Source organism: Oreochromis aureus, linkage group 10 (assembly GCF_013358895.1).
Source record: "Oreochromis aureus strain Israel breed Guangdong linkage group 10, ZZ_aureus, whole genome shotgun sequence".
In the NCBI taxonomy this organism is placed as follows: domain Eukaryota; kingdom Metazoa; phylum Chordata; class Actinopteri; order Cichliformes; family Cichlidae; genus Oreochromis; species Oreochromis aureus.
Window position 1 is genome coordinate 28,035,825 of NC_052951.1, and position 26,507 is coordinate 28,062,331.

Genomic DNA, 26,507 nt, shown 5'->3' on the forward strand with positions numbered 1-26,507 from the left:
TTGGTATACTGTAACAGAAAAAAGTGCTTTAACCACACGCTATAAACAAAAAACTCTGAAAGGAAGGTTTTGACTGGGATGTGGTTGTTGAACTCCAGGTATTGGCTGCTCGTTAAAAGGAAAATTAACTTCCCAAAAGCATTTTTTTTCTTCCTAGAAAATGCTCTGAAATATGTTGATGTACTTTGCTGAATTAACCAATTGGAAGGGTCAAATATGAAAAAAATCAAATCTTACGTCTTTCACCCTCGTCCTGTTTTACTGTCTCTCAGGCTCTCGTCACCATGACTCCCGATCAGAGGCGCGTGTCTATCGGTTTGTCCCAGATTAACCTTTCGGACCAAGAGGATAAATCTAAGGCCTACACTCTGGAGGAGTTTTCCTATGACTACTTCAGGTGACTAAGTGTAATGTGAGGCTGTTTTAAGTACAAATGAAGTTAAAAATATGCGTGAAAGTTTTTTCTAACCGCTGTTCTTCAGGCCTCCTCCAAAGAGTACTCTGAGCAGGGTGGTGATCTCAAAAGCTCGAGGGAAGGAGCGTCTGTGGAGCTGCACCCGCGAGCCTCTCAAACAGCCTCTATTGAAGAAAGTCCTGGCTCACGACGAGCTCTCCCAGGAGGCCTGCCTTGCCTTCATAGATATCCTTTAGCGGAGGGCGTGATTGATCATTTGTTTGGCTTTCTTGTTTGCTTTTTTTCTCTGGTGCTTTTGTTATATCAGAGCAGGTAATTAACTTTCCCAAGGGATGAGAACGTGGAAGGGTTGTGAAGGGCTCAGTTCAGTTCTGATAAATATTCATTTTGTCTCTTTATAAACTGCTACTGGTAAGAGTGGATATTACAGGTATCCAAGCCTACAGTTACACCTGTCGACCAAGCTCCCCATGAAAGTTACTCACTGTTGTTTGTGGATTTTGATGGGAATCATAAGCTGGTCTTGACTGCTCCATCGCTAGCAAAGGTTTAGCTGCTTTTGTAGTCTCGTAGTGGCGATTGAAACTGTAATATTTAATCTGCTCTATACAAAGAAAACGTGCTTTTTAATGCTGGTAGGTTAGTAATTCAGGGATGAACTCGATTTTTTGGAGCCAGCCAAGTGGCCATCAGAGGAAGTTTGCTGCTTGGTTATTTCCAGTCAGCCATACTGCTTGACCTATACCAGCCTGTCGTTATGTGAATGGTCCTTGACTGTGTTTGCACCTGTGATGAAGTATATGGGCGACTACCCGTCCAAACGAGTGCGTTCTGTCAACGAGCTCACCGATCAGATATTCGAAGGAGCCCTGAAGGCCGAGCCGCTCAAAGACGAAATCTTTTGCCAGATTCTCAAACAGCTGACAGACAATCACATTAAGTAAGTCCAAGAAAAAAAACTGTCTTTTCAACCTCTTCTTCTATAATCAATATTTTAGCTCAGTGTTCACAGTTTAAGCTGTGAGTGTTCACTTTGATCACTCGCAAAGCATCTCTTACATCTGTAACATGCACCTTCCTGGTAAACCCAGTGGTTCTTTCACAGTCTCTGCAGCACCCTTAGTCTTTTTTGCCACTTGATATTCATTAAATTCACACAAGCAAACAAAACTGTATTCATTGTCCACACAGAGACTGGTGTTTAACATTTTCGCCTGCTGTACCGTCACCACAAACAAAATCCCTGCACACTTAGAAATACGTCTGGTAGTAGCAAGAAAATAATGATATAAGCATGACGGAATATGAACATGCATAAAAGATTTCTGTCTTCTAGATGTTTCTCACTAAAGGACACTTTCTTTCCTGTGCCACAAAGCCAAAATCCTGACCCTCAGTTTGCGCACTGTTTACCTTGTCATGGTGTTTGTGTGTAGGTACAGTGAGGAGAAGGGCTGGGAGCTGCTCTGGCTTTGCACTGGTTTGTTTCCTCCCAGTAACATCCTGCTGCCTCACGTCCAGAAGTTCCTGCAAGCCAAGAAACACTATCCTCTGGCTCCAGACTGCATGCAGCGGCTGCAGAAAGCCTTACGGTAACACAAACGCACACAGCTGTTGTTAACACCTGTTAAACCCACTGATGCTTTTTACAGCTTTAAGTCTCACACCACTTTTTTAGCTCAGTTGAGAAGCACCCGCATGAGCTTCTATTTCCCATCTGGTTCATACAGCTCAGTTACAGAAACCGTATAGTGCATATTACCTCAAATTACAATTTTTACCCCTAGTAATTGTTTTTATCATATTTTATTCATTATTCATCCTCACTGCCCTTTGTGCTAGAAACGGATCGAGGAAGTACCCTCCTCACCTGGTGGAGGTGGAGGCCATCCAGCACAAGACGACTCAAATCTTCCACAAAGTTTACTTCCCTGATGATTCAGACGAGGTCAGTGACAACTAACATTCAAAAAGTACATTGTTATGTGTTATTTTACAACTGTGCATTTTATACACTAAGGGAAAAAAACTGTAATTTGAGACGTGCCACATCTTTAAACAAACGGTGAACTTGCATTGTTCACATTTTTCTGCACATTTACTAAATATTCTGCTTGTAGCTTTAAGCTCGACTGTAGTCTATGTTCGTGTTCACAGGTGTTTGAGGTGGAGTCGAGCACGAAAGCCAAAGACTTCTGCCACAACATCTCCGGACGTCTGATGCTCAAATCCTCCGAGGGCTTCAGTCTCTTTGTAAAGATCACTGACAAGGTGACGCCTCCATCCGCAGCCCGATCGTACAAACGTATTCACTACAAGCTCAGCTCAGGGGCAGCAAATAGACAGATTAGACAAAAAAGGGTTAATTTTCTGTTTCTACGCTGATGACTTTTCTTTTCTTGTTGTGCTGTTTGTAGTTGTTGCTCTCTCTGCTATTATATTTCTGGTAGACTTTTGGTTCTACCAAGAATTTGTTGTTTCAGATTCATAAAAAGGAGCATTTTTGGTCATTTTTCATTAATTTAAAGTCGGTTCGTTTTTATGTTGCATCCTATTTTCACTGGTTTGCCCCTCTTCCTGTTTTGTGGTAACTCTGAGTCTTCTCTTGGTTGTTTTAGGTTTCTTTGCAGATGTTTGATTCTGTGTGGTTATTTTGCATTTGTTAATCATTCTTTTTGTGTGTTTGTAGTCATTTTATTTATTTTTGTAGTGGTTCTGCATTTTTAAGTTCTTTTACCACCTCTCTGTAATCAGTTAATTGATTTCTTGTCAGTTCCTGACTTCCTGGTTCCTTTTGTGTTTATATTTTGTTTTTGTTTTTTGTTTGCATGATAATTTTTCATCTTCAGTGGTTTGGATTTGTTTCTGGAAATCATTCTGATTGTATTTTCAGTCTGAGGTTATTTTGCTTTTCTCTAGCTGGTTTTGCAGCTCTCAATACTCGTTTGGTTTTTTGGGGGGTGGGGTGGGGTTATTCATAGGTTGTCCTTCGCTTCTAAGTTTGCTTGTAATTATTTTTATGTAACTTTTTTTTTTTTTTGCTTTACTTGCATCTGTTAGAATTTGTGAGACATTGCCTGTACGTGTGATTAGTTTACACATAATCGTAACTTTTTGCTTTGAATATTAGCTTTATTTTTGAGGAAAAAGGGATCATGCCTACCACTGAAGCCATTCAAGATGGATCTTCTTCACACATTTAAATCCTTCACTTACTTCCAGGTCATCAGCGTGCCGGACGGCGACTTCTTCTTTGACTTTGTGAGGCACCTGACTGACTGGATCAAGAAAGCCAGACATGTAAAAGATGGTAAAGCCCCTCAGCTCAGATTGACGCTCAGATTGTTTTGGATCTTCTCGCTGATTCTTCGTTCTGTACCAGTTTATCTTTTCACCTTTGTGCTGTGTGCAGGTGTAGTGCCTTCTCTAACCTACCAGGTGTTCTTCATGAAGAAGCTGTGGACTAATACGCTTCCCGGAAAAGACTCCATGGCTGATTCCATCTTCCACTACTACCAGGTCAGTCCCTCTGGAGTATCAGTATATTTGGCTACTAAAACTTGATTAAATGTTGAGAGAAAACATTTTAAACTTGCCTGATGTAGAGCGGATGGTGTAGACTAAACTCTGAATCATGCTGAAAGCTCTCTGTCTCCATCTTCTCTCCAGCTGTGCAAAGCTTCAAAAAAGAAAATCTGTATGTGGTATCGGTTTCTGACCAGCTGTTGTCTTTCTCTGCAGGAGCTGCCGAAGTATCTACGTGGCTACCACAAGTGTTCAAAGGAGGAGGTGCACCAGCTGGCAGCGCTGATCTACAGGGTGAAGTTTGAGGAGGATAAATCCCACTTCCACAATATTTCCAAGATCCTGAAGGAGCTCGTCCCCCAGGACCAGATCAGACATTTGTCCCCCGACGACTGGAAGCGGGTGAGCATGCAGAGATTTAAAAATGGTAAAAAACTCAATGTCTGAATGCAGGAATGGCCTCACGCTGATGATGACTATGTTCAAAAATGATTTCCTCTTCAGTTTGTAGCCACAGATACAGAATTAAAACATCAGATTTGGATTTAATCCTCAGGTGTTCATTCATTCACAACATTTCCTCAGTGATCACAGTTCTTTCTCTATTTACTTATTTAAGATGTTTTCATGCTTTTGTTTAAAAATCCAGAAATATGGTCTGGTGATTGGTGCTTTTTGGCTCCTATGCTGGGCAGTTAAAGTTTTAATCAACAAGTAAAAAACACAAAAGTTAGATTGAACTTGTCGTGGAAATCTAGTGAGACAAAAACTTCTAATCGCACATTAAAACTCCTAGGTGACTCAGATGTTTTTATTGCAAAAGAGCTGACCTCATGTGTTAACAGGATCCTTTGAAACACCGGATTCAGAAAACTGCTATTTTTAGAGGCCTGAAAAAGGAGTCTTGGCCTGAGCCATGCTGCTAAATGCACATTCCTTAATCAGTCATAGGTACTTAAATTTCAAATGAGTTGAAATCATCTATAAAACTGAAACAAATGAAACTCGAGACAATCACCAGGCGATATGCAGAGATTTAAATCTGTAGCAGCACGTCAGCTTCTCTCTCTGACGTCATCCCAAACCCCAAAAAGAGGCTTTACTGTTTTCAGAGCTCTCTAGGAGTTTGAAAACATTAAAATCCAAATATAACCCACAGCTGCTTGCTCCTTTTATAGGTAATCACTTACAAGTCTGTGTGCAAAAAGAGTGAAGGAGTGTTCTATCTTCCTGTTGTTGTGTGTCTCAGTCCATCGTGTCGCTGTTCAACAAGCACTCAGGGAAGACTCGGGAAGAAGCCAAACTCTCCTTCCTCAAAATCATTTACAAGTGGCCCACGTTTGGTTCTGCCTTCTTCGAAGTCAAGGTAAAGATGTTAGAGACTCTTTAGTTTATAAAAGCTTGGAACTTCTGCATTCACTGTTTTCCTGCTCTATTTTATCTACTTTCACTTTTAAAAAAGCAGCACAACACTGTGACAAATTTGGCATTTTTTGTTTTTCTGTTTTGCTTTTTCTGCAGCAAACAACTGATCCTAATTACCCAGAAACCCTCCTGATAGCAATCAACAAACATGGAGTCAGTCTGATTGATCCCAAGTCTAAGGTGGAACACATTTATCTTTGATATTTAAATAGATCTGTATTGATAGAGCGCTTTACTACTCTGTCTCCCTCCCCTCACTCCCAACTGGTCACAGCAGATAGATGCACCTCCCTGAGCCTGTTTTCCTCCAGAGGTTTCTTCCTGTTAAAAGGAAGGTTTCCCTTCCCACTGTTGCCAAGTCCTTGCTCATAGGGGATCTTCTGATTGTTGGTGCCTTTTTCTATTACTGTAGTTTTTCTCTGTATTATTATATAGTATTTACCTTACAATATAAAGCACGTTGAGGCGACTGTTCCTTTGAAATAAATATCTGAGCACTCAAAGCACTTTTTTTTTCACTTTTTTTTTTTTTTTTGTAGTTTTTGATTTAAAACTGGAAATACTTGTTTGTATGTGAAGTTTATGCTCAGCTAATTTGAATGAGTTTGAGCACAGGATTATTCTCTTATCCGGCTTATCAAAATTTCCTGTAGGACATCCTCATCACTCACCCTTTCACCAAGATCTCCAACTGGAGCAGCGGCAACACGTACTTTCACATCACCATCGGAAACCTGGTGCGAGGCAGCAAGCTGCTGTGTGAAACCTCCCTGGTGAGCTCTTAGTTTTTATAACATGAAACAAAGAATGTGAGCATTTAGTTTTCCAAGCAAAGCTGCTTTTAATGTAATTATGCACAGCCTGAGCAGTGAAAGCAGCGTGCCAGCAGATTTAATTGTCTGTCTTTTCCGTAGACTCTCTCGTTTATCACGTGTCGCACCAACAAGATTACGCTCTGCAGGAAGCAAAATCTTTGCGTTGACATTTGAATCGCTCATTTATTTCATGTGTAATCAAGTATTTTTTGAGTGCGGTGTCTGAAACGATTTTGTATGGTTACCTGTGCTCTCTTTTTAACTTCAAACTTAATTACAGGTGAGAGAAAAGGGTTGAGGTAACAATTCAAACGTCACAGGAAAACTTATGAGAAAATCAAATCAGTGAGCTTCTGTGAATAATAATAGATCCTTATACAGTGAAAAGAGCCGCACATTCCACAAAGCAATCATCAATGTATTCTCATCCATCAGGGCTACAAAATGGACGACCTCCTGACCTCTTACATCAGCCAGATGCTGACGACGATGACCAAACAGCGAACGTCCCGGGGCAGCAGCAAGTGAGCAGAAGGCTGGAAAGTCATTGATCCCATTTGATCAAAGCTGGACACAAACACCCACACCCACAACACTGTAAAAACATGTAAACACGCTAATGGCTGACTGTGACGCTCTAATGTTTTCACACTATAACATCGGTCCTGTCTTAAAACTCACCTGCTGCCTTTAAATTACTCTTTCCTGATGCTGGACTTTGTGTAATTGCAGTGATTAGCAGTGACGTTTATTCTTTGTGCTGTAAAGTTTGACAAGTTCAACTTTCAGTGAAACCACTTTTCACATGTCTTGACTGAAGTGTGCAAAAAGATTTTTATATTATTAACATCTGCACTGAAACAGCTGGGCCTGTATTTATAAAGTGTCACTAAGTAGGAACTTGGTCCTGCATAGGCTGAAAGTGATGAATGCAACTGTTCTTGTTTAACTGTGTTAGGGGAGCACAGTTAAATGTCTTGTTTGGCATCAGCGATGAACCAATTCTTAAAACACTACATTTAAAACCTGGAGCCAGTCATTTTTAGTGTTTCTGTTAGAAAAGAAATCATCATTTTCTGTCCTATTAATCTCCATCTTAACATGCCGGTTTCAAATCTGAAGAAGCATCCTGGTCACTTTTCCATAAAGTCTCAAAGAAATCTTGCTATCTTGAACCTGGTGATATTTACGCAGAGAGGTATGCACGAGATTTATGCCTGCACACTTCTTGTGTCAAATCAACAGTTTTTATTTTGCAGATCTTTGAATTGCTTCTATTGTATAGATCATATTCTTGATTATAATTCATTAAGAATATAAAATGGCATAAATGTTCAACTAGAATCCTAAAGGCATGAACAAAATCCCAATTTATACAATTTAGAGTCATTCTTTAGAAACTGATCTAAGGAGCTTGGAAAGAAAAGCATCTGGACTTCTTTAAGTTTCTCCAGATGCTTTTCTTTCCAAGCTCCTCCTGGATGACTGAGAACCTTTACAGACATTTAAAAAATGATCCAATATAAGAAAGTTTCCCAGTCTCACCGTCTGTTTTCCATTGAAAAATTCAAGGATCGTAATACACTTCCTAAATTCAGTTCAGTTCATTTAAATAAACAACTCTCACCTCAAATCGCTTTATATTGTAAGGTACAAACCCTTCAATAATACTACAATAATGATAATTCTCACAGAAAAACTGCCAAATTTTACCTCTGTACCTCTAGTTTGGTCATAAAAATATTTTTCTGATGACGTTAGGGACGTTTCCAAACCTTTTCTGAGCAGAATTTTCTCTGGAGCTACTTTTTTATCTGCGTATTCAAAATTTGTAAAGGTGTTCCGCCTCACTTTTTGAAAATTCATTTTTAAAAAGATTCATATTTTTGTTTTTTTACAGGTAGCACCCACAGCCTCAGAGCATCTATTCTAATATAGTTGGCTCAAAAGAAAATGCCACTAACCTCATCACAAAAATATTTTTTTAGGCAAACTAATAACATCAGAAATCTGATATTTACACAACTCACAAGTTTGTAGACTTAAGACTTGCCAGGTCTCTCTTGTAAATGAGATTTTTAATCTCAGTGAGATTTTTTTAGATAAATAAAGGACTAATAAATATCAATGATGACTCTACTTGAACCTTGGGAACCCCACTGGACTGACTGCGGGTCAAGTCAAAATGATGCTGCATTATTTTTGAATTAATGGATTAATTTGTGCCGTTATTCTAGCCAAATCTTTATAATCCCAAGAGATTCTGTGATGCTTCATTCATCCCTTACTTTTAACTATGGCTATCTGAAGCAACATCTCCCCATAGCATTAGTCCTCTGGTTCATTTTGTTTATTTAACTTGTAGGTAGTGTTCTTATTTATGCTTACAGTTGCTCCAAGGTTATTAAATCAACGTTCTGACATTTTTAAAAAACATTTTACGTTTCAGATGTCGTCCTTTTTTTTTTTCTTTCATTTGATTGATTTGTTACACTTTGCCAATTTTTGCAGTCAACCTCAGCCACATCAGGAACAATCTCCAAACCTGTGAACACTATCTGGACTTGAACGTAGCACTGGTTCGGAGAAAATACGAGTATAGTTGCTTTTACTTCATCGTTAGCATCCCGTGTGTGTGCCACAAAGTTCAAACACTCTTTGTATCCAGTAGGGATTTTTTTTTTTCAGTGTTTCCATGTGTACTGTAGCCGGTGAATAATTCGTATTTGTCTCTTCTTTTTTTTTTTTAATATATGAATTTAGTATTAATTTGTAAATCATAACGGACTTACGTTTGTTCTGGATGATGTTTATGAAACAGAAATAGTTTCATCCATATGACCACATATCTTATTCTGTAGAAATGAATAAATAACATTTTCCAAAGAGTCCTGTGTGGTTGGTTTCTTAATATCAGAATTAAAGTTTATTTACAGCTGGTACTTGGATGTCTTTGATCATGCAGGAAAAATTCTCTGGCATCTAAAATGTTGCAATTTTCTTTTCTTTTTTTACTTGTAAGCTATATCCTTACAATCATGTATAAATTACAACATTTTAAATAAAAGTAATCTCTTTCAAATACAAATAGGGGTACTCAAGATTATGAGCAGGTATAAAGGTACAAATGCAAGAATTTAATCATTTTTATAGAAAGCTATTTGAATGCAAAAATGATCTGATTTGTGATGTTTAACTTAAACATGTGTACGTACATTATCACTATTTATTCAGGTTCTAACATACACATTTTTAAATAGTCAAATGTGTTAAAATTGTTGTTTGTGAAATGAAGCAAGCAATTATAAGCACTCAATATCATACCATACACCTGTGACACTTCTGAAACAAAATTTTCTCCACAGTATTTTAGCTCTCCTTAAAAATGTATATTCTACTCAGTTAATGCTCATTACCTGTAAATTACTCAAAAGTTAAAGTTTGTGGAATGTGGTCCTATTTGGCTCATTTTCAGCTCCACAGTTAAGTTGTTGTAATTTCTCTGTTAGAATATCTCATATGCCGTTTTACCTTCATCCCACTTAAACCAACTGTCTTCTGACTGGCTCACTACTACAAACGGAAGGTTTGAACAGCAGGTGGGTGGAGCTTTGCTTACATCCCATCATGCCCAAGATGACCAAATTAGTATGGATGATTGTTTCTGCCACTGAAAAAAAGTTAGCAAGTTAACATGTTGAGCCAACTGCTCTGAAGGCTGAGCTTTTGGCTTGTATTACTAGACCGCCTGATTATTTGACACTGTTTAATATAAGCATCACTATAATAGTATGTAGGAGGAACAACATAATAGTTCAACGGCAATTATAAATAAGGAGTTTGGTTTATTATAAAGCTGTAAAAAGAATTTAAAATCAGGTTGACTAAAAACGCCCGCAGTGGGAAAGGTTAAACAAGCGCAAACTAATAAGACACTGGATTTTTATTAGCTTTAGCCAGAGCCAGGCTAGCTGTTCCCTTGTGTTTCCAGTCATTATGTTAAGCTAAACTAAGCTGCTAGCTGTTGCTAACCATTTGAAGTCTAACGGTAAAATGATTTTAAAAGCTAAACCAGATAAATACAGAGTGAGGCATTGTTTCAGCCACTTTAATTCATTAAGACACAGAAGTTTTTCGAGGTTGGCAGTGTGTGATTTGGCTTCGAAGGCTCAGCAGACATCAGTGCTCTGTTACAGCCGCCAGGCTGGGCGTCTTTTCCGCTGCCGAGTTCCCACTGGAGACCGACCAGATATCACTCAGCTCTGAGAGAGAAGATGCAGTCAGAAGAAAGAGAGATTAGCTGTCCATAAGTCAAAATGTTGGGTTTTTAGCCCCATAAAGCCTGGACCAGAAAAATCATTGTGGAACCACCCCCCATATTAAATTTCAATTTGCATATATGAATTTTCATTTTTTAAGTTAAGTTGCTACATATGGCATTTTTATGCACTTACTTATATCCTCATAAGATTTCTATCTTTTGACTTATTTGAGCTACCCTAATAAGTCCTGATGTGCTCAATAGAGGACATGCTGGCCTTTCCAGTGATATCTCATGTGTTTGGGTGCCCTCTTTTAGCTCCAAAGACGCAGATTCTCAGGATATGATAAACATATTGTGGCAGTGGGAACTGATTTATCTGCATTTTATTTTTTGAACTGTGTTTTTTAGCCCTAAAAAAAACTTTTTCATATTGATATCTCCCATATTTAAGTGAGCTCAAAAAATCCTGGAAAAACATGAATAATATGAAAATGAGTCCAATATTTTCTTAGTATGAAGGTAAAGGTGGGACGTACTGATTGACTTTATATGGAATGAAAGGTGCTATAGAAAAGGTCATGGAGTTATTAAAGAGTGTATTAAACTATAAAATTAACTATAAAATTAAACAAAAATGTAAAAGTATTTTTCTATAATTTAATCTGCAAAATCTCATTTAGACTTTCTGAGCCAAAGGTGGCATCTTAGATGTTTTGGTTTTTCTGACCAACAGTTCAAACACCCCCATGAAAAAAAAGCTGGAAACATTATACACACACACTTGTTTGTGTTTTTTTCTTTTTTGTTTTTGCTTGTTAACATTTTCAGTCCTCTAATTCAGTCCTCAGTGTGAAATATCAAACCAGCTCCTTAAACTGCAGGAGGTAGATGAGAAATAATCACAAATCACACTAATTTCGTCACATTGTATTACCGCAGGACTCCCCCAAAACATTTTGCAACTGTAAAAAACAATTGCTGATTTATAAACATTGCATTTGCATTGCAAATAAGATGTTAGACCGGTTTCTTTTGCACTAATTACAGTGTACGGCTAATACCTCGTCTCATAATTAAATCTTTGTGAAAACCTATACTGTAAGAAAATAAATCAGTTTAAGTCTGTAAACAACCTTATAATGGCAATTTTCCAATATATACTATATTATATCAACCAATCTGATGGTAATATTTCCATTTAGTTGATTTTTTAATTTGATGTATTTATGGGGTTTTAAACACCAGATTTTTAATATAATGTACAGATAAAAAATTCATTGTTTACTCACAATGGGGTGATTTTAATTTAGCCTAGAGATGAAAATGTCTGTGTGCATCACATATCTAAGACTCCAGTTTTCCTTTAGGTTTTTTTTAAGTCTGCTGTTTATTTTATGGCAAGTTACCCTTTTTAAATTTGCTGTAAGTGCCACCTTCCATCTTGATCCTGCTGCCTGTGCAGAAGGCCAGTTCTCTCTCTCTCCATCTGAAAACACATTTTCATCTTGATAGAGAGCGAAACATCGCGATTACATCAGAATACAGGTTGGATGTATTGGATGCAAGGTAGGTGTGTGCGTGTGCGTGTGTGTGTGTGTGTGTGTGTGTGTGTGTGTGTGTGTGTGTGTTTTCCACCTGTGGAAGAAGAAGATAAGGAGTATCAGCACAAAGGACATCAGATCAGTAAGAATCCACATCAGTTTATACTCATCGGGACTCTGAGAAGCAGATCAGAAGAGACCGTGTGGAAGCAAACAGGTGAATATTATTATCTTTTATATATGAAACAATAATAAATAGGCAAAAAGTTCACAGTTCATTTTATCATTCCTTTTATCATCTTGATAATAATTGTAAATTCCTGTGTTCAAATATGGTTTAAAAGGTTCCCAGATTAAAGCTTGTAGTACTAATTTCTACCACAAGATGGTGCTGAAAGTTAACGTAACCAAGCACTTATTCGACCAGGAGGCCTGCCGGCTGTAGTACTAGAAAAATAAATATCAAAAGTTAATCAAAGCCCAGCACACACTTGAAAAGATTTCAACACCTCTCTGGTAAAGAGTTGCCCAATGATATGTAATAATCTGTATTTTAACATAATTTAACATGCTACAGATGTGCTTTAAGTACACTATTTAGTCATCTAAACACATTTAAGAAACAAATGTTACAGCAAAAGCAAGCAAAACTTTATTTATGTAGCACAAGCTCACGATATAAACGGTGTACGTTGTGTTTTTACAGATAAAAAACATAAAACACTCAACAGCAGGACACTTTAAAACACGCATGCATGAACAATTATTAGAACCTAAAAATTGCAATCCATTAAACAAGCAGGAATAGGGTAAAATAATCATTAAAACCAGAAATGGGACCACTGAAGGTTAAATAGGAGTGCTATAAGTTTGGTTTAATCACTGATTATGCTGGATGACTGATATGATTTGGTAGGTTGCTTCAGCAGCTTGGACCATAAAAGGTAAAGCCCCACTACACAATACTACAACCGCACCTCATCCAAATTACCTCAAAATTGACACCCTTACCCCCCACTGCTAACTATATGGTACCATCACTAGGTCAGGCGTTTCAAAATAAAAGCTTCTGGAGTAAGAAAACTTCATAAGAGAGGCAACAGGTCGATGTCAGAAATGAAGCGCATTGCTTGAGCTCACCATGATAAACAAAGGGGAACCGATAGTGCTGAGCAGCTGGGGGGCGTTGGTGGTGACTGAATGCACTCCAGCACACCAGGCTACAGAGTAGAGCCACGGCTGGCTGATGACATACAAGTTTGTGGTGATGTTTACTGCAGCATACTCCCTACACACAGGAGAGGAGAAAGTCATGACTATTACTAAACACAAGGAGGAGGACAGTACAGACACACACACACACACACACACACACACACACACACACACACACACACGTGTACACAGTTTGTTACCTGATGAGCTCAGCGGACATGGAAGTGTAGTCCAGGTTGAGTTTGACGATGTGGTTACTCTGGAGCTCCTCTAGAGGGAGCCGACTGCCTGAAGTCTGCTGGAGCTCAGGATCGAGTTCCTGGACCAGAGCTCTGAGATTTGATGGCAGCCAAAGCACCTAGATATGGCACGCAAGAGGTGTTACCTACTACTCACTCACAGTAACTGCACTCTTTTCAAACATTAAAATGTTAAATTACAACATTTCACAGTGGAGTCTGGTGCTAGAGAACAAAATAAGCCTCGCCTGTGAGGAATGGATGGATGATTCGTTCTGGATGACCTCGAGCGTGCGCTGGATCCAGGTGTCTCTGAAAGGGTGATCTCTGGGTGGGCGATAGAGGTCAAAGATCACGAGTTTGCCCGTCTGAGCTGCCAGCTGGAGGAAGGCCTGCAGGCTACAGACAGACTGGTTTCCAGCTCGCTGTCGGTCGTCTGCGTCCAGAGAGCCAGCCGTGCCAAATGGGTTGTGCTGCAGGGGGTGACCATCAATAACCAATCAATACAGTGATTTCACATGACATGTGATATGCTTCTCATTGGCCAGCTCATTTTTTTCCATTTTTGGCTGTTGTCATGAGGAATTCATTTGTGTCCAAACATGCTCAACTCCATCCTGTAGTTATAGTAACACTCTTAAACCTCAAATATAAGAAACAAAATATCTTTTTTTTACCATTTCATTACATCTGTACATCCATTTTCTGCCACTTATTCTAGTCTGGGTCAGGGTTCCCTCTCCCCAGCTACCTCCTCCCACTCTAACCCTCTTCTGGGACACATTTCTAGGCCAACCAAGTGATGCAATCTCTCCAACATGTCCTGGGTTTGCCCCAGTGTGTGCTCTCAGGTAGACATGCGCAAAACACTTCAAATGGCTTATTTAAATAGAAAAGATTAGCAGCTGTGCTCTGAGTCCATCTATGGCAAACAGCAGGTAAAAGAATATCAGAGAGGTTATTAGCTGACCCCACAATGCATGTCATTAAATGTCAGACTCACAGACAGGAACCAGTCCCCAGCGTTCAGGCTCTCCAGCTCATTCCAGGTAAACCTGGCAGCTGGAGTATTGGTCCGGTTTGGGAAAACTTCATGGATGTTGGTGGTCCGCTGCAAAGTGTAGTCATGCATCAGAAAAGGCACGCCATCAAAACTAGAGGACAAGGACAGGACAACAGAATGAGACTCTGAATGGGGCAGGGAGCTTTTTAGAAACAGAAAAGTCAGCTCGTCAGAAAGGTTATTGTATTTAAAGTTTAATAGGCTTAACTGAGACCTGGCTAAGTGCTTGGTTTTCAGTGCTTGTCTTTAGAAACAGAACTGGAACATAACAATGTCATGACAGCATGTATGTAGAGAGCTCCTGGCTCAAATGCTCAAATACTTTTATCAATACTTTACATTCACTATTAGACAAACTTGGGGAATTTAAAATGCCAGTGAATTCCTCAAAAAGTTGATTATCCTTGGATTTATTGGATACTTTGATTCCTATTCTTTATACTCGACTTTAATATACAATACTTTTTGTAAATGTAAGGGATAACACTTATAGTAGTAGTTTATTAATGAGTGACGTCCAAATCAATTAAAAAAGTTGCCTAAAGGTTCTTTATATTGTAAGGTAAAGACCTTACAATAATACATAGAAAACCCCAACAATCAGAAGACCCCCTATGAGCAAGCACTTTGGTGACAGTGGGAAGGAAAAACTCCCTTTTAACAGGAAGAAACCTCCTGCAGAACCAGGCTCAGTCAGGAGCAACCGCTGGGCACGACCGGTTAGGGGGTGAGGAGAGAGAAACAGGACAAAAGACATAAATTATCAGTTGGCAGACTTCTTTAAGTGCAATTGTAAAATCAAATCCAAAGGTAAGTTTAAACTATAAAATATGGCAGTTCAGGTTAAAAATTGTAAAAACATTTTTTCCAGTCAATGATCTTGTTTGCTGAAAAACCGCACACTGTTGGGTTGAGATAACATGACTAACTTGGCCATTGAAGAACATTTCTTTTCCTTGAGAAAGTCTTGGAGTACTTTTGCAGTATGACTGGGTCTTTATCCATGAAGCACCGTCCAATCAGTTCTGCAGCAGAGAGTACAGCCTTGTACATTTCAGGATCATCTTACTGCTTCTATCAGCAGTGAAATCATCAATAAACACAACAACCCCGTTTCACGGGAAGCCATACAAGCCCATACCATAACATTGCCTCCACCATGTTTAACAGAGGATGCAACGAGCTGTTTCTCTGCCTCTCCATGCTTTTCAACTCCCATCATTCTGATTAATCTTTGCTTCATCTGTCCAAAGAATATTTTTTAATGCTTTCTCGTAAAGTTTAATCTGGCCTTCCAACTCTTGAATGTAACCAGTGGTTTGCACCTTCTTCTAAACCATCTGTGTTTCCATTCATGAAGGTGTCTCTTGATTTTAGGCGTTGACAATGACAGGTCAACAGATTTAAAAATTTTAAAGTGTTCTTGGAATGATGTTGGGAAGTTGTTTTTCTTAACCAAAGAAATAATCTAAAAATCTAAAGATTTTCCTCTGTCTTTCTGGTAGGTTTGTTTTGGTTCTTCAGCCTAATGATGGCCTCCCTCATATCCAACAAACAGCATTTAAAAATGGATCTGAGTACTAAACAGTTAATGCAGCACTTTTGGTACTTCACATCTTGAATGGTTTTAAATCTGAGCTGGTTTAGAGAAGCAAAACTACAAAAAATGTCACTGGATCTGACTGTACTTTACACATAATTAAATACCATGTTGTAGAAAAGTGTCTGCCTCAAAAAGAACCAAAAGTAACAGAGCCAACGCTGCAGGAACCATAAATGTTATACTATTAGATAAAGAAGACTGTGGTTCATTGTTGCAGCTGTTGCAATTACAGAATTTCACATTATGTAATGTTAATCTGAAATCACATCAGTCATCAGCAGAAAACAAAACACCACAATTAACAGGAAGTGAAACAAGATGGCAAGACATCCACAAATGTTTGGTCACATGATCAATCGAGACAGTCGGTGGCCACGCCCACTGTTGATTCTGCAGCATCTGCGTATTTGGTTGCGGTTTTAAAGCCACGTTTGTTTCTATAGGACATTTTAAACAACCCCAGCTGTCTAAAGTGCTGAATAAGTTATTCAAAATATACACTTTACATAACAGTAACTAAATGAGCAATAAATACAGAATAAAAATCACATAAAACAAAGTAAGTAAGACGCCATTTGCATAATAAAGCCCAGGGTACTCTGCTCAGTAGAGTTTTGAAAGTGTTTTACAATAACTGTGACTGTGCAGCGATTATGTGAAAAAGTAAGCTGCTGACATGTGATTGCTTTGTCACTTTGCAGCATGTTTTCTAAATACTGTTTAGGCTGCATTGCACTGGGCTCTCAGGGCCATTGTACCATAAATGAACACACATGCTTTCGCAGAGAGCTCCTCACTGACCTTATGGTGACATCCGTCTCCAGACCGTCACACCCAGCCTCCACCGCCTTCTCAAAGGACATCAGGGTGTTTTCTGGAGCGAGCTGCAGAATGAGAATTAACAGTGAACAGCAACTTGCAGCAGCATTCAGTGCATGCGTGGAACTTTCAGCTCTGAACAAAACACACAGGAAGGATTTGAGCTTTTCTTTGTTTTTGTGTCAGTTCAGGGCCTGAGCGGTGTCCGAGAACATATTTCACATTACACTAATTTATGTTGTGTCACATTCAGGGTTAAAACTCTTTTACAGACCAAAGAATTTTACAACAGCATGCAAAAAATCCTTTACTCTCATGAATAGTAACTGTTTGTTTACAAAAAGAAAATCAAAATCTGCTTATTTCTGTTACAAAGAAAGAAAAATTCTCTGTTTTACTTTGTCATAAGTGACACTAGGACAATTGAAATACTGCTGCTCTCTCACTTTAGTATACAGGAAGAATTAAGAAAAGACAAAGGACACAACAGGGAATATATAAAAATCATCTATGTAGTAGAAGATATAAATAAGATAAATAAATAAATAGAAATGTGCGAAATATCTGTACTTCAAACCCTAATCCTAATTAAAGTTTGTCTTGTTTCTGTAGAAAAAGTCAAATTTTCCATTGCTGGTTCCTGTTAGTGAATGCATCATGGAAAAACAAAGCTAAAAAGGGGTTCAAGCTTTAAAGTTTTACAGAGCAGTAACTGTGTTTTTGCTCACCATAGGGGCTCCTCTGTGGCCAATGAGAGCCGGTGCAGGGCCCAGGGTCCCCTTCTCTTTGATACAAGGAGAATAGAACCCGAGGGGAACCAAGTAGAGGGACAACAAGACGGTCAGGTACACGGCCATCATCAGGCCTCGCCGTACTAAAACACAAACACACAATAAAAAGCATAAACACGAAGAGAGAGATATTTTTAAAAACACTGAGGGATCCTAACTAATAAATGAAGGAATCTCTGTGCGTGTTTTTTTCCCCCTCAGTATTTATCTAACCTGCTTCACAGTTCATGGATGTGGAAGTGAGAAGAAAATGAAGTGTTGTGAAGTCGTTTGGATGAGTTGGAAAATCCCAGTTCCTGAAATACTCAAAGTCACTAAAATCCCCTTTCTGATGCTCAGTTTAAGCATCTTTACACCCCTAAATGCACTGAGTTGCTCTAATGTAATTGGTTAGTTGATCAGGTGTACCTAAGAAAGTGTCTGCTGAGTGTATTTTGCCTATATTGTGCTTTTTTTGCGTTGTGTTTCTTGGAAACAGAATTTTTACTTTACTTTAAATATGAGTTTTTATGTTTATCATCTTTTCATATACCAGAATAAAAACAAACATTTTAAAAGCATGTCTGAGACTCACCTCTGCTTTTCATGCGAAAGAAATGCAAAGCAACAGGCCAAGCCAGTGATGTCATCAGTAAGACTCCACCCACATGTAAGAAAGGTGCTGTTATCTGGTCAGGAACAAGAGAAAAAAAAATCTAGTAAAATCTAACATGAGAAGTGGAAATCACACAGAACAAGGTAAGGGCTGGCGGAGGAGAAGAAGAGCATCACCTGGAAGGACAGCAGCAGCGTCCTCCATTCTTTACTCCACAGGTTGGACAAGACGGCCATGGCGATGACGGAGACCGTCAGGCTCACCAGGATCCCGATCTGCAAGAAACAGTATCAAAGTGTAGAAATATGAAAAATGTTTCATATCGATAGAAAACATTTTCATTTGGCAACACTGACTAGAATTCATTCATTCTAGTGATTTTTTCATCCAGTGAATAAAACATCCTAATAAGCTCAGAGAAAAGAATTAGCAGGTCAATTTTAAGGGTACTGATTAGCTCTCAGCATAAAGTTTTTTCAGATGATGTCTGGTTGAATATAAGGAGAACAACAAACATGGAACCACAGTATATACGACAAAAACAGAGTTTGTGCAATTCTAACAAGCTTTAAAGTCAATATTTGGTACATTTTCTTTAAGCAGTCAGGAACAGGAACAGTTCTGCAGGCGTCTCAAAGGACATTCAAAGCTCTTCCTTAGATGTTGGCTGCCTTTGTTATACATCAAGATGAACCTACACTACTTCAATAATATTGAGGCCTCTGGGAAGGCCAATCCATGACGCATAGTTTTCCACTGTGTGTTTTTCTATCCAACTATGTTTTTACTGCACTAGCAGTGTGTTTGGTATCATTGCCATGCTGAAACTTTCTGTCTGCCTCCACTGTGTTTTAACACTCGCTGTCGTCTCTGTCTCCTGACCTCCTCTGTACTTACTGACGATTTGAAGCAAAAATTTATCTCCATCAGACCTGTTGCCACTAATTTTCAGTCCAACTCTTGTGTAATGTGGCATACCTCAGACTTTTTACCCTTCCTTAAGAACAGCTTCTTTACAGCCACCCTTTCACTGAGACTTTTTCTGATAAGACTTAAGTGAGCAGTCGATGAATCGACTGAAGGTCCAGATTTATCTCTCTCTCTTTTCCCTACTTCTTAAGGAAATGACTTTCAGACACTGAAACTATTTTATCTTTGGAATTTTTCACAGATCCAGCTAAAGTAATGGGGACACAAATAATATGTTTTTGCCACAGGCTGCTAGTAACAAAGTGCCAGGAGATATAATTTAAAATCGGTTCTTTTATGTGTAGATACTAGATCAACCCCATGTGTTGGGTGATTTTACTGTGCTTGATTCATAGGTCAATGTTAAGTGGCTTAACAAAAAATAAATAAAATCCCTGTGGACATGTCAGGTCAGCCAGCATTCAAAGAAGAATTTTGAAAGACCTCCAGAAAGCATGAAGAACTATTGCTCATGACCACTTTAGGAAATTAAGAGAAAATAAAGAAAAGTCCCTTTAAGACCGAGCACAGTAATTATCCACCATAATTACTGTGCAGACATGCATGTCTGAGCTCAGAATTGAATTTGAAGTCTGCAAAAAAAATCTATGAAAAAGCTGCTGGCCAGTTCCAGTGACACTGCATTCACCCGACATTCCATAAAAACTATGAGAGACATCACTGAGTTACCTTGTGACTCCAGTGTAAATAAAGCTTCTGGCCCTCTGACAGCAAGCACACAGCCAGCAGCTGCAGAGAGACAGAAAAGCACAGACAAAATAAACTTAGGAAGAGATGATGAGACCTTCTGGACAAAGTCTGAGGAATAGTTCAAAGTCTATGTGAGCTATAGTTAATAAATGCATTCACCAAAGGGCCCGCATTTCTGTACTGGCTTTAAAATTCCCATAATAAAACTGACTTTTGTGTTCAGACAGGCCTGTTTTGTGCTCTTTGTGTTCTGGTTCTGCACTATTTTCATCATTAACTTTCCTGTAGCACAGGAAACAGTAAAGGACAGAAGATAACAGCATAACATAGTGGGCATGGTTATGGGTTTAAAGATGAGAACATAAAACTCTTGCACACAGGAACGTCACAGGATTGCATAAGGGCGGCGCTTGGAAAAGTTTAAAGCAGCCAGAGCAGAGTTTATATAAAAACCTGACCTTTTATTGCCTTTGTAAAAATGCTTTCACACTTATGATCTGGCCAGGTTCTCCTGAGCTCGTCGATTTAAAGCAAACACACAAACAGTGAATCTTGTTTCTTTTAAATTTACAAATACCCACTTAAATTTTGAAACTAACATGTATCTCATCTGCACATGAAGAAGAAGAAAGTGTTACATCAGTTTGGAGTTATACATTGGAACCATTTACGCACTTGCTTTCTAATCTACCACTTCGCAGCAGATGTCTCGAGCAGCTTTATGTTGTAAGATAAAGACCCTGCAGTGCTAGAAAGAGAACCCCTTCATGTTTACAGTGGGGAGGAGGAACTCCCTGCTAACAGGAGGAGGTCTCCAGCAGAACCAGGGACTGATTGTGGGGTAAGAAAACAGAAAGGCAAGTTACATAACTAGACTACCTCACGCAAAGACTGACTACCACAGTTTCACTGGCCTGTGGCCGATTTATGACTGACTTAATGAGCGTGCCTTTGGACTGCGGGAGGAAGCTGGCCTACCTGGAGGATTAGAAGTACAGGGAAAATATGCAAATCCCAAACAGGAGCGATTAGTGACCTCAGAAGTGTGTAGAAGCGTTGATAGGTGTAATTTTGTACTACGAACAAAGGCAGGCTTACTGGTTCCCATGTTTCCACACTTTATGACTAACAGCCTCCCAGCTTTTCCTGCATATTTATGAGAACTCTCTGCAGCAAAGCAAAGGTGTCAAAATGTCAAAGTAGCGCAGAAATGAGTGAAAACACCAGCATAAAACTGCTGCGGGGCTGCAGATCAATCGATTTCCCATGTGTCTACTTGTGGTGGGTGGAGGGTATGATTTCTGGGAGAGAGATAGGGTAGGATGGTTAAGGGCATGGCATCAGCTGGGGTGAGTGGTACACCCAGAGTGCTAATTATTTTCTCTCCCTGTATAGTCGGTGCAGGGCCTGAAGAAGAGGATTTCAACAGAGTGAATGTTTCCTGGGCGGAAACATTCACTCTGGCTGCTGTAGCGAACAATTGCAGTTACAAGTTACAAGATAAATGAATTTCAGTGATGGTGGATTAAATATATACAATATTTAAGTGCTTGCTTTTGTTTTTCCTGATTTTTCAGGTTTTAAACAATCGATCGGTTGCTTCAAATTTGTGTTTGAAAGAAATTACTAAAAGTGATTGAAGTTCCTATGTTTTAATACTGTTGTATCAATAAAATATGAAAGAGTACTTACATGAACAACCTGTGGTTAAAAAAATGAAGACTTTTTTCTAAAAAACTTTTCAAAAACATTAAAAAATATGATAAAAAGAATCAACAGTAAAACGATGACACCACTTGGATAAATTATCGAATCAGCTAAAAAGACAAGTAGTTTGTGTCTCACCACAAGCACTGTGACGTAGGTGAAGAAGACCACAGCGACAGCCAGCAGCACCACAGACCACGGGAACCAGAAGCCCAGGTTCCCGAAGTTAAACCTTCAGCCAAAGGAGAGGAAGCACAACAGACATGAAGGCAGAAAAACGTTTGTTACATGTTGAGTCAACAAAGACAAAGACAAAGACATATGAACATAAATTTGGCACCAATGATTCCTGCAGCAGATTAATGTGGACAGCTCTATGTTTACCTACAACAGTACTACAAGTGCAGGAGTCGCTCCACCCACCAGTCAAAGTCATTGTAGTCGTTCTTGGCTTGGCCCCAGAAGTAGAGGAACAGCAGCGTCAAGCAGAAAGCCGCCACAAGCACAGCAAAGCTGGCGCCCTCCAACTGACGACAGAGGAGACGAAACAATGACAGAAATTTGTTTTTGTTATTCCCCGAGTTAAATCCAGCCCCCGCACTGTTTACTGCTCTGTTTTTGTGACAGTTTAAGACTTCCTCTGAGTTTTACAGAGACAGAGGGGCTCCAACTGGACAGCTCTGTTCAGCATCAGCACAATAACAAAGTGAAACAAAGTTGTTTAACTGTAATGTTTGAAAATGATTTCTCATTTGGTGACTTTTACAGTTGTAGAAATGCAAATACTGAAGTCAATAACTGCAGAAAACAAAACAAAGAATCAATACACGTCACCCTTACCTCATTTCCTTTTATTGATTTGTTTTATCTTCCTCCAACTGCAGCTGATTTATATTCTCCCACGATGATTTATTAGTGTTTTTTCCTGTTTGCTGTTTGGTTTGACAATAAAATTCATGTTGTTGACCACATAATGTGTAACACATGTGTCTTTAAATTTAATTATTCTGCATTTTTTCAGCATATTTTAAGTGATTTACATGCTCTATCTTTCCTAAGACAATGTCTCAGAATTGGGTGCACAGGTTTCAATTTTTGGGTGTGTTCCTCTAATCCACAGAGTCAAAAGTATATATACCAGCTCAAACATACACATAGACTCCTACTAATATTTGGTTAAATCTCCATTAGCAAATTGCACCTCGACTATATCCTTTTGGTATCCATCAACAAGTTTCTGTTGGGTAAATATTTGACGACTCTTTTGAGTTCATTTGAACTTGTTGCACAGACCTGGCTTTTAGGCATAGTCCACAAAATTTCAAAAGGGTTGGGGTCGGGTCTCTGGGAAGGCTGTTCCATCTGGCTTTATCCATTCCAAAAATAGTTTTGTTTTGTGTTTGGGATCAATGTCCTGTTGGTTGTTGATTTGAAGTGAAAGTGAAGAATTTGGAGGTTCATTATTCCAACCGCTGCACAGTCCCCAAGCATGATGCTACCACCACCATGCTTGGCACTTGCTACAGTGTTCTCAGGTTTAAAAGCCCATGACAGCCTTGAGCCCTGGTGGTTCCTGGATTGTTCCTGAACATCCCTCCTAACCAGTTTACTCACATTTAAAGGTGACAGTTTGGATCTTCTTCCAGACCTCGGATTTCCTTGCAGTTCTCTATTGTTTTGGGTATTTGTCAATCAGATCCTTTTTATGCTGGGAACTACCAGTTGCAGTCAATCATGATCACCAATTAGAAGTTAATAGGCCTTGGCCTTATCAAGTTAAAGGACACTGTTGAACCTTTAGGACCACTTATTCAAATATGTCAGTGAATGTATGTATATATTTGAGCCTTTGTGGATTAAGATACCTTTTTTTCCCTAAAACTGAATTTTCTATTTACTCCAGTTATCTTTGTCTAATATTAAAATTTGTTTGATGATCTGAAACATGCAAAAAAAAAAAAAAAAAAGAGAGAGAGAGAGAGAACAGGAAGGGGGTAAATGCTTTTTCAGAGCACTGTATGACTCAAGAAAGGGGGCCACAGAGACGCTTACGTATAGGGCCTAGAGTTCTGTGCTGATTTCTTATATTGAATCTTTCAAAAATAAATTCCAAAATATTCATTTTCCCCGGACTTTTATTTTGGTAAGACCGCTGGAACTTAAAATAAAAAACCCCCAAAACATTGAAACTCCTGTAAACTTAACCACAGTCTGATTCATTAATTCCAATGATAATAAACAGACAGTGGCTCTCGTGTTGCTGCTTCCTGACCTTGTTGCAGCAGCAGCCTTCAGGCTGACTCCTCTTGTTGTGTCTCCACTGGCATCCGTACAAACCAGCCAAACATGACACAAAAGGCTGGTGCTCATAACGTTGCAGCAACTTCACACGAAGGCTACGAAACCACTGCGACACTGTGGACGCCATGGCTCATACACACACTGCCACAGCCTCCATCCTGCTCCAACGCACACACAGAAATAAAAATCAACAAAGACAACCAGACAAATTCGAATTAAAGCTAAAACATCAGAAAAGAGGCGAATCAAGTAAAACGGGTACAAACAGAAGCCAAAAGGGTCTTAAGTTTGCATTGAAATTGTCCAATAGCTACTATAGCATCACTTTTAGGGTGTATTGCAGCACACAATGTGTGCAAGCTAAACCTGAGCTCATTATTTACTGTCTTTTTGGTTTTTGGGGGTTTTTTTAATAGGATAACACTGAGAAACCTTCTAACTCCTCTGGGCTCAGCTCCCAGAAAGCTAAAGTTACACAGCTCACTGGTCTGTTTTGTCCATCACTGGCAGGCTTCTTCACATATGATACTCAAGTGGGTCATTATCACTACAGGAGAACAAAGAAAGTCTCACTAGTTGTGTTTCCCCCTTTAAGACAGATTTACTTACAGTGCACTTGTGTATTGACTGAAATAAAGTGAAGACAGATGAAACTGATTCAAGTATTAAAAAAAGAAACAATGGTTTCCTGATTTCCGGATTACTGGCATTTCATGCCAGATTGTCTGTCATGGGTGCACTTCTTGGAAATCATAAAAACATGACATGACAATCCACCAGTCATCACGAAACTAAAGACAAGCATCCTGGGATTATGGTGCTAAATCTTGCAAACTTTTAATCCGACTCAAATCTCACTTTTTTGATTCACTTAACACTTTCCTTCGTGTGTTGTATCGTGGCCGAATAAAAGACTTAGACTCAAATTCATCAAAAAAAGTGCTAAATGAGTAAAACACACTAAGCGCGTTCGCAAACCAGCATGAAAATATTAGAATGGTTCATTTATTTAACGCATTCTGGTGATGAACGCTCCATTAAACAAAGAACGGGACCTGAGGACCTGTTCGGGGCTCAGGCGAGCAGCGGATCGTTACAAAAACACTGTACAGCCTGTTTTTTGTTACGTCGTAAGGACAGATCTCCTACCTCCAGGCCGGTTCTCCCTCCGGGTAAACGGCAGAGAAGAAGCCGCAGTGTGCAGCTCTTCCTCGGTGGTCGTCCGGAGCAGGTGGCCTCGGATAACGAAGTCGCGTCAATTCAGCGGGAATTACTAACACGGGGACCAGAGGAAAGGCACTGCCTTCAAAAATACAGGCACACATTTTTTTAAACGTCTGCATTAGGATGTTAACAATTCTATACAATCTTGTGCATTTATTTTTGCGCCACTTAGCTTTAATTTACACTCCATAGCGACATTTTATATGTATCGAGAATATTTTGTAAATATTTTCCAGTATTAATGCAACAGAGCGGTTTTATTTTGAAATTAACACGGAAATGAGAAGATTGTAAATGTCTCACTGCTTTATTCTGGGTGCTGTTGATGTCCTGCACCTCTGTGTCGTCCACCGCCACCTGTTGCTGCAGTCGTGGAAAGACACTGCGACCATCATCATCATCGTCATCCCAAGGAAGCTTGGTTTGCAGGCTGGCTTTATATGCACAGATCCCATAAACGAGTAGATAAATAAATAAATAAACTATTTCCAAACATTTATTTGGGCAGTTATTGTAAAGGAACTAAATTTTATTTTGCACCAAATCACAACAACAGTCGCCTCAGGGCGCTCAATATTGTGAGGACCCAACAGTAATACAGAGAAAAGAGAAAACCCCATCAATCAGACAACCCACTGTGACCAAGCACTTTGGCCACAGTGGGAAGGAAAAACTGTCTTTTAACAGGAAGAAACCTCCAGCAGAACCAGGTGAGACTGGTTGGAGATGAGGGGAGGAACACAGGACAAAGACATGCTGTGGAAGAGAGCCAAAGATTAATAATAACTCATAATAAAATGCAGAGAGGTGTATAAACACATAGTTAGTGAAAACGGGTGAGAGTGCATCATGGGAAGCCCCCAGCAGTCTAAGCCAATTGCAGCCTAAGGGAGGATTTGGGGTCACCTGATCCAGCCCTAACTATAAGCTTTGTCAAAAAGTAAAGTTTTAAGCCTAACCTTAAAAGTAGAGATGGTGTCTGTTCTACGACACACAAGTAAACCACCAGTCTGAGAGCGAAGTGTCTTAATGGGGTGATACGGTACTATAAGGTCATTAAGATAAGATGGCACCTGATGATTCAAGACCTTGTATGTGAGGAGCAGGATTTTCAATTCTATTTTGGATTTAACTGGAAGCCAATGAAGAGAGGCCGATATAGGAGAAATCTGCTCTCTCTTTGTAGTCCCTGTCAGGACTCTTGCTGCAGCATTTTGGACCAACTGAAGGCTTTTCAGGGAGTTTTTAGGACATCCTGATAATAATGAATTACAGTAGTCCAGCC

General features: G+C 39.3%; 2 protein-coding genes across 6 annotated transcripts in view; one reads left to right on the forward strand and one right to left on the reverse strand.

Moving 5' to 3' along the window:
* Positions 1-7,558, forward strand: part of myo7ab (myosin VIIAb) — a 47,570-nt gene extending 40,012 nt beyond the window's left edge. For both annotated transcript variants that reach the window (XM_039618594.1, XM_039618593.1), the window contains 13 exons: positions 273-397; positions 483-640; positions 1,202-1,355; positions 1,852-2,007; positions 2,258-2,363; positions 2,573-2,686; positions 3,638-3,725; positions 3,828-3,934; positions 4,157-4,342; positions 5,190-5,306; positions 5,462-5,545; positions 6,019-6,138; positions 6,616-7,558. In XM_039618594.1, the coding sequence (XP_039474528.1) occupies positions 273-397; positions 483-640; positions 1,202-1,355; positions 1,852-2,007; positions 2,258-2,363; positions 2,573-2,686; positions 3,638-3,725; positions 3,828-3,934; positions 4,157-4,342; positions 5,190-5,306; positions 5,462-5,545; positions 6,019-6,138; positions 6,616-6,708 (1,608 nt within the window). In that variant the 3' untranslated portion in view covers positions 6,709-7,558. The remainder of the gene's footprint in view (positions 1-272; positions 398-482; positions 641-1,201; positions 1,356-1,851; positions 2,008-2,257; positions 2,364-2,572; positions 2,687-3,637; positions 3,726-3,827; positions 3,935-4,156; positions 4,343-5,189; positions 5,307-5,461; positions 5,546-6,018; positions 6,139-6,615) is intronic.
* A 1,516-nt stretch (positions 7,559-9,074) lies between these two features.
* LOC116326379 (glycerophosphodiester phosphodiesterase domain-containing protein 5-like) lies at positions 9,075-25,614 on the reverse strand. 4 transcript variants are annotated; one of them, XM_039618364.1, is made up of 17 exons: positions 25,526-25,610; positions 25,148-25,301; positions 23,970-24,156; positions 22,121-22,224; positions 21,836-21,929; positions 19,970-20,029; positions 18,487-18,585; positions 18,290-18,383; positions 17,653-17,798; positions 16,907-16,989; positions 14,443-14,593; positions 13,688-13,912; positions 13,401-13,558; positions 13,126-13,273; positions 12,080-12,162; positions 11,851-11,930; positions 9,075-10,442 (listed from the first exon to the last, which is right to left on the reverse strand). In XM_039618364.1, the coding sequence occupies exons 3-17, from the start codon at positions 24,123-24,125 to the stop codon at positions 10,360-10,362; spliced, it is 1,764 nt and encodes a 587-aa protein (XP_039474298.1). In that variant the 5' UTR covers positions 24,126-24,156; positions 25,148-25,301; positions 25,526-25,610; the 3' UTR covers positions 9,075-10,359. The 4 variants fall into 4 exon arrangements, with proteins under 4 accessions (XP_039474298.1, XP_039474301.1, XP_039474300.1 ...); XM_039618367.1 differs by lacking the exons at positions 9,075-10,442; positions 12,080-12,162 and adding an exon at positions 12,058-12,079 and having other exon boundaries at positions 11,930-12,021; positions 25,526-25,613; XM_039618365.1 differs by lacking the exons at positions 9,075-10,442; positions 11,851-11,930 and adding an exon at positions 11,959-12,021 and having other exon boundaries at positions 12,058-12,162; positions 25,526-25,613.
* Positions 25,615-26,507: the final 893 nt, after the last annotated feature.